The sequence below is a fragment of the Paramormyrops kingsleyae genome, chromosome 9 (assembly GCF_048594095.1).
Source record: "Paramormyrops kingsleyae isolate MSU_618 chromosome 9, PKINGS_0.4, whole genome shotgun sequence".
NCBI classification, from domain to species: domain Eukaryota; kingdom Metazoa; phylum Chordata; class Actinopteri; order Osteoglossiformes; family Mormyridae; genus Paramormyrops; species Paramormyrops kingsleyae.
In genome coordinates, this window is record NC_132805.1 from 12,148,379 (window position 1) to 12,161,005 (window position 12,627).

A 12,627-nucleotide genomic window follows, 5' to 3' on the forward strand; every position below is an offset into this window, starting at 1 on the left:
CACAGGAAAACAACCAGAATGAAATAAGAATAATCAAGATCTTGAGGCTGTTCTCGGCCACTGTGTTTGGTATGTCTGCTTGGGTGTGGTTGGGTGTGCTTGGGTGTGGCCAAGCCCGAGTATCTTAATTTAAAGTAGAAGATAGCCCTGTCCTCTTGTTCAGCGATTCCTGGAAATGGAGACCATATCAGGGCTTGTGGAATTAAATATCACACAGTAATCAGCTGCTCTTTTTCCACATTCATCCAGATGTATCCATGTTTAGCGCAGCTGTTGCCAAAACGTGATGCTGATCAGTAATGTGGCCCAGGGAAGGCCGGGTCTTCTGCCCCATCTGAAGGGCGGCGAGGATGAAACGCTCATGATCCAGAGATGTTTCTTCATGAGAAGATGGGAAGCAGGAATGATTCCTGGGCTGTCCCATCCATGTGTGCCCCCCCCACCTCCCATTTACCCCCAATCTGATAGTTCATGGTATTTCCGTATCTCCCGAGTATAACGGTTTCACGCTCGTGGGTGTATCACATCGGGGCCTGGCCCGGGGTGAATCTATGGTAATACCGATAGTCAGGCACGTCAGTGGCTTATCATGGTTTGGACGATTTATCCCAGGAACTTGTCTGTCATGATGTCCTGTGAGGGACAGCCTGCGGCGGGGATGTGTCAGTACAGAATAACTGCGATGCCCAGAGCAGCTACTTACACCTTATCTGTACTTTCACACGATGCTCTGATAACGCATCCGGAATGTCCCATTGGTGCTTTATCAAGTCCATATTTCCAAGCCAAATGCAGTGAGGCCCACGCTTATGATGAAAGGTAGGTTGCACTGCTAACCCTCAAGTCAACCCTGCACTGGGAAAATTTTGTCCAATAAAAAGGTGATCGAAATCACACTTATTAATCACCTGTATAGTTATACATATCCTACATACCTTATTCCTATATAACACTTTATATGGACTGCTCAAGAGTAAAAAACATATAGCCCCACAGATCACATGACTTTCAATAACCAAAGCAAGGACATATGCAGGTCCATCATATAGACAAGATGTGGTAACTGGCTGCAGGTTTCAGCCGTTGGTCTTCCATAAGCACTTAACCAGTGCTGGGTTGCAGTCAGTCCATCCCAGGAAGAGGCAGGGGAAACTCTGGGTGGAATACCAGAACCCTTTCATGTTTTTAGACTGGAGGCATGAAGTCCGTAAACATGAAGCCCAGGTGGGAATCGAACTCAGCACCTGGGCCATTTGGTCTTATGAGCTGAGGCCTCTGGGGTTGCTGATGGATGGCCTCAGCCCTGCACCACAGCTTCCCCTCCCAGTGGCAGTTAAGCTCATTACAGGCAGTGACATATAGAACACAATCCATTGTGAAATATGTCTACTGTATATATCAAAATGGTTACAGTTTAAATCTAGCTGAACATACATCCATCTTCTAACCATTCATCCCGGTCAAGGTCACTGAGCCTGTCCCAAGCAGCACAAGACTGCATTGCACCATGACCCTCTGCCCACAGTCAGGCATTATTTGATTGCTTAATATTTCATTTATTGAAATGCTGGGTATTTGTTCTTTCCAATCCCATCCAGGACAGTCCACTGCCTTGCGCCCTGACTGGGATGTGATCCAGCAGCCCCAGAAACACTGTACTGGAGGTGCAGTTTGGAGATAGATGTATGGACCTTACTTTATTACCTCCATCTTCCATGACCTCATATCGAGGAGAGGATCTGGGTGAGCCTGGAGCCCCTTTCTGGAAACACAGGACACATATACATTCACTCACAAAGGGATGTTCTAGATACCCGCATGTTTTTGGATGTAGGAGGAAACCTGCATGAATGCGGGAGGAACGTGCAGGGTTCTTGGTTGACGGTGCTGCCCCGAGCCTCTCTGCTTCCTGTCGTATAAGACCTGGATCAATAGACATTCTGTAACAGCCTTATCAAGCCTGACTGACATTAAAATCAAAGCGAAATCTAAAGAAGGGAATTTCCATCTTTCGCATACCGAATCCCGGAAAGGCTGAAACCTTTGGTCAAGTGGAAACAAACAGATAGTCGCATACTTGGAATAGCCTGTTTTTTTTGGGGGGGGGCATACAGATTACATTCAGGGCATCCTCAAACCTCCACTCTATTTCCTCCCATGTCCAGAATATATGGGCAACTGCAGCCTCAGATTATTTAACCAATGACCTCACTTTCCGTGGCCTTTGGCCATTTGTGCTTTGGAGGCGTAGAGGCGTATGCAAAACTGCAGACAGCCTATTATCTCTGTTTTTCTTCCTGTGACATTTTATATCCAGGTGCACTGATATGTTTCGGGGGGGTGGGGGGGGGGGGGTTACAAGCCAAAGGATTAGCAGTAGTCACGTCTGTGGATTTCACCTTCCTCTGAGAGTTCAGCTGCCTTATGAAAGTCTGTGGGTGCCCCTATGGGTGAAACTGTTCTATTAAAATTAATTGTGATTCACTGTCTTTATGGAGAATTTTTAGTTTCCTAAAAAATTGGTGCCATTTAATTTTAAATGAACCAAATATTTGGCCTACAAAAATCCCCCCCCCCCCCCCCCCGAACAAAAAGCCCCTTTGGGTTTGCCCTTTACTTGATGTGTCCCAGTCCCAGTTAACGATAAGGCTTGTTCCTATAAACCAAATAAAAATGACGTGTCGGTTTTGATGTAATCTTAATTCAAAATGCACATTAATTCATGGAATTGGACAAATCTTTTCCCTCTTTCCCTTTACGCACAATCGGGAGACCCAGTGAGGGAAAGACAAAAAGATTCCTGGAATGTTAAAGCTTCAGTACCGCAGGATGCCGAAGGAAGAGAGGGAGGTGTGGGTGGGCGGGGCTTTGCATATGACATCAGCGAGACTATATATCTCGAGTAGGGCAGCCAGTCTCCAGACAAAGTCAGCTGCAGCTCAGCAGGCAGCAGTCGGAGATTTACCTGTCTTGTCTGGATTTACCTGCTCTTCTCTCACACGCACCTTGAACTCTCCAGCAATGGCAGCCTGTTTGCATTTTCTTGCAGTTGTGACCCTCATCCTCTGCCTGTCCCTTCAGGAAGGTAAGACCTCAGCTGGGACACACCTGTGTGTAACACCTCTGAGAACATTTTAGCAGCATCTAGGAGCTTTTCATGTCAAAGACAAATACGCACATAATGACATATTTGTAGTGGGTAATTCTAACATTCCAGTGTAGCTATATTGTATTTCTTTTAAGAAATGTTAGGGATGTTTATTTGCAGAAAGACTGTTTTAAGTACATTCCTTCTGTCACAAAACTTGCACGCCAGGTTCATTTACATTGTGCAATGCCTTGCTTCTCATTGCCTATAAACGTTGAGGCACCTCTGTGATCCTCGAGAATCAAGTGCTGATTTGCATATTTGGCGCAGCGTGGGAATGGAGACAGTGTTTGTGCCGAGTAACAAGCACGTGTGCTTGCGCTCCTCCTGCCAAGCATGTTGTCAAGACATCATTTTCAGACAAAATAATATGGGGACGCAGCTGGGGGTGGGGGGCAGCTGTCAAATCAGGGGTTACAGGTATGCTGCCCCTGGAATCATTTGCGTTGCCACTCTAGTTTCTGGAATTTGCTGCACTACAGATCCAAAGCGAGAGAGAGAGGTAATAGGGGTCGATGTCTTTGTAGCCAGAGTGACATTTCATAACGTTACTCCCAGCAATAATGTATCAAATCTATCAAACAGTTCTCACCGTGCTGGCCTGCAGTCAATCCACAGCAATGTCAATATTTATGCTTTGATCTCTAGGTTTGCTCAGTCCCGTGTCTGGCTGTCTAGGTGCAATAAACAAAGATGGATAGAGAGTCAGTCGGGACACATGACTCAGCAGAAAAATCAACATGCGTGACTCAGCTGTTTTCGCGTTCATCTTGCGTGACCGTGCGGTGCCTCCGTTCATCAGGTCCATATTGGGCAGCCAGACATAATTCAGAATATTAATAAACCCCCCCCCCCCACCTGTCTCCCTATCTTTTGCTCCCTTCAGGGTTTGGACACCCCCTTTCGCGACAGTCTGAACTCCCTCCCAAGCTGACCCCCCAGCACGTGAGAGTCAAGCGCTGCTCCTGCAACAACCAGATGGACACTGAGTGTCACTACTTCTGCCACCTGGACATCATCTGGGTCAACACACCCAGGTAAGCCCCGAACGGTATGTGGAGATGGGCTGTGTAACTCAGAGGAGCTCAGGAGACCACTGATGTTTCTCGTGTAAATTAGTTTAATTTTTATTTTCGTTTTTGTTGATTTTTTTTTTAACTTATTTATGTGGTTTAGCAAAGGGCCTAAATATAAAATTACATTCTATGCAATTCTTATGGTTATTGAGACATATTTCTGATTAGTTATTGAGTTAATTAAAATACTTTTACGGTGGAATGAAATTAGAGCTTCTTTAAATTTGAACTTGATGGAAAAAAGCTAAATCTTCATCTTTTTCACGGTTTCATAGCATTATTTACTACCTGTACCAGCTAACTGAGCTTTCTCGTTAGGAATAGTAACGGGTTAATTGTCATAGTTAAGGCTGCCAGTTATATGGCCATAAATATTGTTACTTAACATCTGATAAGAGCTGTATGTTTTCTTAAAAGCCTGCAGTGTTTCAGAGACCAGGCTCGCTGCATGAGAGACACTGTTGTTTTCCCTGAGATTTAACGTTGACGCTCGTTTTCTTCTTTGCGGTCCCAGTAAGATGACTCTGTACGGCCTGGGCAGCCCCCTGTCCCGTCGCCGTCGCTCCGCCCAGCGCTGTGCCTGTGCCAGTCTCTCTGACCGCACCTGTTCCAGCTTCTGCCGCAGGAGGTGAGCCCGGTTTTGACCTACATCCGTGCCAGCAAAGGCTGGGCTCAGCCGAATGGCCGACAAAACTCTGACAAACCCGTCGTATCACCGATTTTGTTTCTAAATCGAAAAATGTCGCATAGGATTACATTATTGTATCGTTATTTTTCGAGAAAAAAAAATGTTTAGTGAGGGAGTGTCATTTCAAGGAATTTCTTTCCACAAACTGTTTCTGCCTGAGGGCACAGATTAGACCAAGACAGGCCCTGTTGAATAACAGCTCTTCAGCAAAACAAAAACCCGAACATGAAGTGGCTGGCGGTGGAGATTAGGGTGGGAAGGTGTGTGAGTTTCGTGGCACGCCATTGGGAGATCTGAGTCAGGGGTGCCATTGAATCCCTGCCCCGATTCGCCGTTCCCGGTTGACGGGCCGCGTTACCCAGATATTATGAAACTATAGTGGTGATGGAGAGTCGATTTAACCTGCCAGGCGATGGCATTGTGGAGGAGGGGGCTGGTATCTCATGTGGGGGGGGGGGGGGGGGTGTCACATGATCAGCCACTCCCTCAGTTTTGAAGTCCACAGCGCCAGGCTGACCTTGTCGTGACTGTCCCCTTCTCTGTCTCCTCAGCTCTGAGAACGTCTCCACCTGGGAGCCAAGTTCCATCTCAGGCCGTTCAGGCTCCAGCCTGCTGGCGTCACTCAGGTGAGTTATGGTTTGAGTGGTGTGCAGGTTCCCCAACCTGCTCACGTACAGAATGTTCGTTGCCCAACACCCTAATTGATGTCACTCAGCCGGGACCCTCTCCGTCTCCTTAGGGATGCAGCCAGGACCAACACGCAGGTGGTCAGCTGGGGTGTCTCTCCCAGGAAGAAGTCCCCGGAACCACAAGGGCCCCGGAACAGATAGGGAGCCGTGAAAGGAGGATTAGTGCGGAGAGCGAGTGCCCGATCAAAACGACGCAGCGCGTGAGTCACGTGCCTGACAAATGGCCAGGAGAACAAGGGGAGGAGGAGTGAGGCAGCGGCCCAGAATGAGGAGGGGGGCCAGGAAAGTGCCTCTTGATGAAAGCTGGAGAAGGTTGGCTGACAAGGGATCCCAGGCCCCAGAACCATGGGCCGCCAACATCTCCCAAACGTCACAGTATCTGGACTGGGTCAGAGCCAGTGTGCCTGCAAAGCCCCGGCTTACACATCCCTGTCGCTCCATCACCGGCTCAGCGGACAGCTCCTCCTGATCGCAGCATGGACATCCCTTGCAGGAACAGGGAACATGCAGCTTCTGGACTGGTACCTCAGAGCTATCTTGACTCTGATGGTGCCTATAGAACGTTTGCAAAAAATCTGAAGATCTCAACATACTTGCTATTCGCTTTGAATCCAGTTGAGATGAACTGACAACCCAGATGCCATGCAGACAAAAGACATAAAGACCCAGCCATACAGAGGCCTTCTCTATTTATGGGGGCCATCTAAGCACTTAAATTCTGTTTAGTGACATTTCATTTTAATACACCAGTGTGATTTGTTTAAACTAGTCTTAGTTAGACTCTAAAAGCCTGAGCTGCAAGCCAGGTAAAATGATGTTCTTGAGGATTTTGTCATTTTGTCATTTCCAATAGGGAAATGGCAACAGAGTCCATCTTGATACATCTGTCATGCACTAAAGTGGGTGGGGGGTGTTGATGGAAGCGAAAGGTCACCTCCTGCTTCGCCCACTCCCCCCCCCCCCCCTCCCGCCCTCCTTCTCTTACTTGTTGCAGCTAATTGTCCTACAGAAGGCGAAGGTCGAGAAAGGGTGTGGACATTGGACCTTTCAGCAGCGAGTCGTGTAAACGCTGCTTAGTCACTGGCAGGATCGATTCAGGACATCCACGCGGGGTAATCCATGCCCCCTGCCCCCCAGAGGGCAGATCTTCTGAAGTGAAACTTCCCTAACGTCCTGATTGCTAGAGTGCTGTTTATTCCCCCCCCCCCCCCATATTTCTCCCTCGGCGCCTCTGCCCCAAGCAGTCATCTCTCTCTCCCCGCCAGCTGAAAAGTGAAGCCCTCTCTCAGGACGGGAGTGCTTCACGTGTGGCTATAATGTTTCGATTGTTCTCAGCAGCTAGGGGTTTCAATGGCAGGGAGCTTGCCAAAGAAATGCAATTGTTTGAGACATATGGAAAAAACGAATGCTTTAATTGCTCATTAGGAAAGACGCAGGCGATAGCGATGTAGGGTCAGCGTAGAATGCTTATTGTCAGCGATTAGACAGTGTTTAGCTTGCTGATGTATGTGAGAAGTCTGTGCTGCTGAAATGAAGTCTGATCTCAGGATTAATCAATACTGTATAATTATGATAATGTTTCATATTTAATTTAAGTCTGTTTCTCAATCTATTTAAGTCTGTGTGTAGAAAGACTATTGTTTTGTTTATTTATGCCTGACGTTATCAGCAGAAGGAAAGCTTGTTCATCTTCAACATGCACTTCATTAAAACACAGAATCACTCTTGATAGTTTGTGTCTCTGGCACATGTACGCTCATTCATTCCAACCTGCTGACTTCTTGTTACGACATTTATTTATTGTGCATTTGTGTAGGACTTGTATTTAATCAGTTTTTGATGGATTGTATTTATGTACTGACTGAACTTTCTCTGTGAAGGCTAAAGGTTTAATAAATGAATATCTGACTCCCTGAGAATTCTTGGCTCGTGACTGATTTAGTTTAGCCAGTGGGAGATTGCCAGTGGCACAAAATTGATAAGCTGTAATGTGTGCTTATGTTCTGCATGTAAGAAACACCCCATGCTATCTTTAGCCCCGTTTCTCTCCAGGGAGGGGTTGGAGAAACACTGCCTTAAGCTAATACTGTGCTGTTATTATTGTTTTCATTGCAGAATTGCCTTGTAACCACAGTATCAGATTATCTGTGTGACTGTACGAAGGCCTGCGGAAACAATGAATAGCCTGCATTACAGTGCTTGGTGTGTCTTGTCAGTCCTCTTTAGCATCCCAGTATACAAAAAGTCACCCACCAACATTTTTGAACAATTTTTTTCCAAAGGTGTTCTATCTTAATTCTTACTTAATTTAAAAGGAAAAAGCACTAGCAATGAAATAATTGGAATCAGAAATATGTCAAGAATGCAACTGCTCAGAGCACAGCAATCAAAGCTGTGGGTCCCTGCCAATGGGTGTGGTGGGATTTGTTGCTCGTCTTCGCTCGGGAATCAAGCACGGATGGCCGTCTGCTCTTCCCACAGATTTTCGGTGGTGGAGAAGTCAAGACTTTGACACGCAGCCCTTAAGCCTCTCTCGTCTCGGTTGTGCCTGGCTCCAGCTTCAGGGCTTCTCTCACACCCCCATTAGTTCGGCCTCGTGTGACCCAGACGTCACCACAGACATGTTAGCCCAGCAGGCATGATTGGGCTTCCAGACTCCAATAGCAGGAAGCTGCTTTCTCTGAAGTTAAGGTGTCTGTTGTTTACAACTGCATAGATGTTTACAGATAGCAAGTTGAGCAGTGGCACTTCAGTCTGAGGGTAAACAGCTGTTGCTAGTTATGTGGGGTCACATAATCTCCCCCCCCCCCACAGCACCGCTGTAGAAACTGAATGGAAATGCTTCCCCATGGTGGCGCTTCACAGGTGAATCACGTTCAATGTGCAGGACGCAGGACAATGACCACCTCGCACAATGAGAGTGAACGGCAGCTTGTTTGGCACACGAAGCTGCACTGTGCACGCCACAATTCTGATTTGCAAACAGACACATGCTGACTGTGTAACATGCTCATGTTCAGCAGGACAATGCTGGGCTTGTGTGTCTTTTCTCTTCTGCAGCAAAGGGCTTCAAAGTAGCAAAGATGGACTGGCATAATAATGATAATAATAAATATACAAGTTACAGGCAGGCCCCAGGTTAAGGACTGCCATAAAGCCTAATATATTCAATATCCAAGTGAAATACAACGGTTTGTAATAAAGAATGCGTGAAAACACCATATGTAGTTACTTTTATTGTTACTGTGTCATTGTTATTATGTACTGTACCAATATTGTTCCCACATACCTACAATTTCGACTTAAAGGCCGACCTAGGGAATGCATCTCGTTCATAACCTCAGGACTGGCTGTACTTACTCACAACATTGTTTCTTTCAAGACAGAGTTTTTAGTTCAGGTTTTGCTGAAAGGCCCGCTATCACATTCTTCTGATCAGCCTGAATTCACTAAAGGTCAGCAAAACATCAGGAACAAAATGCTAAATTTGGAAATGAACATTGTTGTTTTCTTCTGGTACTCCGGATTCTACTTACAGTCCATTCACATATTTTTAGGGAATTTATGTCTCCAAATTGATCTGGTAGGCATGCTTTGCAATGGACTGAGATTCCATGCAGAGTCTCCTGTTCTCTGTGCATTCCAGGAAGTACTCCAGGTTCTCTGTGCCCTGGCATTATAGAAGCATGGTTGGAAAGCTGCCGTACATCAACATGTTGGCATGTCAACAGGATATTTAACGGTGACCTATGGAGACATGCAGAGCCACAGAGAAGCAGGTAAAGGATGCACACCATGACCCTTATAAGCCACTAGTCCAGCTTCATAAAGGTGAAGTAGTTTGTGTTTGGTTTTTCTCTTTTTGAGTGCAGTTCTTTACCAGTAGGGATCCAGTCCTTTGCAAGTAGGGATCCAGTCCTTTGCAAGTAGGGATCCAATCCATTACAAGTAGGAATCCAACTCTTTACTAGTAGGAATCCAGTCATTTACCTATTGGGACCTGGTCCTTTACTAGTAGGAATTCAATCCTTTTACTAGTTGGAATCCATCCCTTTATTAGTAGAGATCCAGTCCTTTACCACCAGGAATCCAGTTCTTTACAAGTAGGAATCCAGTCTTTTACCAGTAGGGATCCAGCGCTTTACAAGTAGGAATCCAGTACTTTACCAGTAGGGATCCAGCCCTTTACAAGTAGAAATTCAGTCGTTTACCAGTAAGGATCCAGCCCTTTATCAGTAGAGATCCAGTATCTTTACCTGTAGTGATCTAGTTTGGAATCCGATAACGGGCATGTTGGTAAATTGCTGTCTCTAAACCCAGGAAATTAAAAGGCAATAATTTATCAGGCCACATGATTTGGGCTATAGTAGGAACTCCCAGCAAAGCCATTCAAACTCCACCTTCCCACAGGGGCAGTGTTTGAATGCTAACCGTGGATGTGCAAGGCTACTGTGTTACCTGTACAGCTACTGTGCCACCCTACAGAGCAGGAACAGCCAAAGGCAGAGGACAGGGGAATCCCCGCACAGTAACATGTGAACGTGCCACCAAACGGCAGACGGCTCTTGCTGCTCAAACCAAGGGCCAAGGAGTAAATCCGCATCTCTTTTGTGTGACATAAGAAGGGCCTTCTGGCATTTTATCTTTTCAAGGTGCCACATCTCTTTGTCTACCACCCGTTTGTTTATCCAAGAGACAGAAACAAGATTGCAATCACAAACTCTCGTCTGGGTACTTGTTGCAGTTTCTGGGAAATCAGCATGTGACTTTCCCTTCTTTGGGGGTGGGGTGGGGGGGGGGGTCTTTCCTCCTCTGCTCCTAACCAGAGCCCATAAATAATGCCGTTTTATTGTTGCCACAGGGTTGAAGACATAACAAAGAAAATAATTAACTTTAATTCATGTGAACGGGAGTGGAAAGCCAAAAGCTTCTGAGTGTTGATGGATGGTGTGTATGGAGAGACTGTAATCATATTCGGTGGCTGAATGCTGGAAGACTTTACGCTGAGTTCAAGTCAGATTCCGGTGATGGATGTGGCATTACTGAAATACGCTGGTGTTTGCTAAGTATTAGCTATCTTTAGCCTTTTCTTTGTAAGTGTCTTATCTTTTTGGTCTTGTGCCTGCCAATGCAGAGCTAAGATTTTTGGTATGTGAAGTAGGGAAAGGGAGAGGTCATGCAAATGTTACTTTAATTGTGATCACTTTGCTGGGATGCAGTAAACATGTGTTTGCATCATGCATTATCTCTCTTGTATGCCTGTGAATCTTTTGATGTGATCTGAGCCGTGCCAGTCAAGCATGCAGCTGTCCTGTCCCATCCCACCCTGTCCCATCCCATCCTGCCCCGTCCCATCACGTCCCATCTCGTCCCATCACGTCCCATCTCGTCCCATCCCATCCTGTCCCGTGCCATACCTGCCCTGTCCCACCCCATCCCGTCCAACCCCGTCCCTTCTAGTCCCATCATGTCCCATCCTGCCCTGTCCCGTGCCATCCCATCTCATCCCATCCCGTCCTGCCCCGTCCCACCCTGTCCCGTCTCGTACCATCTCGTCCCGTCTCATCCCATCACGTCCCATCCCGTTCTATCCCGTCCCATCCCGCCCCAATGCCGTCCCATCCCGCCCCGTCCCACCCCGTCTCGTCCCATCCCATCCAGCCCTGTCCTGTCCCCGCCAAGGGACGGTCAGCTGACGTTCCCCTTGCCTGTCGCTCGGCTGCTGCCTGATGCCCGTGTGGCAAGCCGACACTGCCCCAGCCATGCTACTAGCAAGCTTATGCAAGCTCACCGTTCCTCCGGCTCTTTGGGCTGAGAGAGAAAAACAGGATGCTTTTCTCACATTCTTGTGACATTCCTACCCCCCAAAGAGGGAAAAAGAGAGAGAGAAAGAACATAGGAAAACAGAAGCATACTGGGCCTCAATAATGAGGGCTGATATGGAGTTTACAGAGGTTGATAAAGGGTGATTAATGGCTGGATTGTCTTTGACATTGTTTGTGTTGTTCCTCTCTCTCCCCCTGTTCCTCTTTATTGTTCCCTGACGAGTATGTGAGTCTGTGCATGTATATGTGTGTGTGTGTGTGTGTGTGTTGTTTTGTCCCAGCAGTTGGATCCCAATGCAGAGGGGTGCCTCCGATTACAGTAGAGGCCAGTATCGGAACATTCCGTCTCTTCCTGGTTTTGTTCGCCATGAGTGGTGCCGATACCCCCCCATGCTCGTGAGATTCCAGAGCCCCTCTGCCTTAGTAGTGGGCCAAGCTGAATGGGTGCTAATGTGGGGGGGGGGGGGGGGGGGCATGGGAAAATGGGAATATGGCATGTGGGAGGGGGGCACAGTGCTGTTACCCTGTTTTTTGGAGTGCATGCCATTGTGCACATTGTTGCTAAGGTAAGACGGGGGCATGTACAAAATAACGCTGTTTCTTTTTTAACGAGTGTGTTAGAGTAGCTTTTGCATGCTAGATGGCACCATGTGGCATTACCCCTGCCATCCTGGAGCTAATCACAGTGCCAGACATGTGGTGACTCAGCTGGTAGCATTTTGGCTTCACGTCTGGGGGGTATGAGTCCAGCCACAGCTCTGTGTGTGGGCCTACCTGTCTTTCTGTGGATTTCAGTGGAGTTTTCTGGATTCCTCCAACAAGTCCACAGATGACATTTAGATTGATTGGTGTATCAGAATGTGTCAAGTATGTCAAGTATTTATGAGTACGGTTCTATATCTCAGCTTTGCGTTGTCATCACTAGTTCGGTTTGGGTTAGGTACCACATCAAATTTCTTTGATTTATGTGACAGAGGATCTTTCCCAGACCCAAAACTGAAACAGGCCAAGCTAAGATGACAAATCTGATCAGCTACTACAACAGCACTGTGGAGAACATCTTCGGCTACTGCAGTACAGAATGGTATTCTGGCTGCACTGGTGCTGATTGGAGAAACCTGCAGCAGGTGGTAAAGATGGCACAACCCACCACTGCTGTGAAACTCCCAAATCTGTCAAGAATCACCGTTAGGCCCTCGGC

General features: G+C 47.1%; 1 protein-coding gene across 1 annotated transcript; it reads left to right on the forward strand.

Annotated features, from left to right (window-relative positions):
* Positions 1 to 2,902: 2,902 nt before the first annotated feature.
* On the forward strand, positions 2,903 to 7,520 carry LOC111841666 (endothelin-2). The gene is made up of 5 exons (XM_023807572.2): positions 2,903 to 3,085; positions 4,035 to 4,185; positions 4,739 to 4,852; positions 5,464 to 5,538; positions 5,652 to 7,520. The coding sequence occupies exons 1-5, from the start codon at positions 3,022 to 3,024 to the stop codon at positions 5,740 to 5,742; spliced, it is 495 nt and encodes a 164-aa protein (XP_023663340.1). The 5' UTR covers positions 2,903 to 3,021; the 3' UTR covers positions 5,743 to 7,520.
* The last annotated feature ends 5,107 nt before the right edge of the window (positions 7,521 to 12,627 follow it).

Excerpts from the sequence above, each read along its gene's own strand:
- LOC111841666 (XM_023807572.2), top strand. The coding sequence starts at position 3,022 with ATGGCAGCCTGTTTGCATTTTCTTGCAGTTGTGACCCTCATCCTCTGC. Across the intron at positions 3,086-4,034 it reads CTGCCTGTCCCTTCAGGAAG|GGTTTGGACACCCCCTTTCG; the intron begins GTAAGACCTCAG and ends TGCTCCCTTCAG. Across the intron at positions 5,539-5,651 it reads AGCCTGCTGGCGTCACTCAG|GGATGCAGCCAGGACCAACA; the intron begins GTGAGTTATGGT and ends CCGTCTCCTTAG.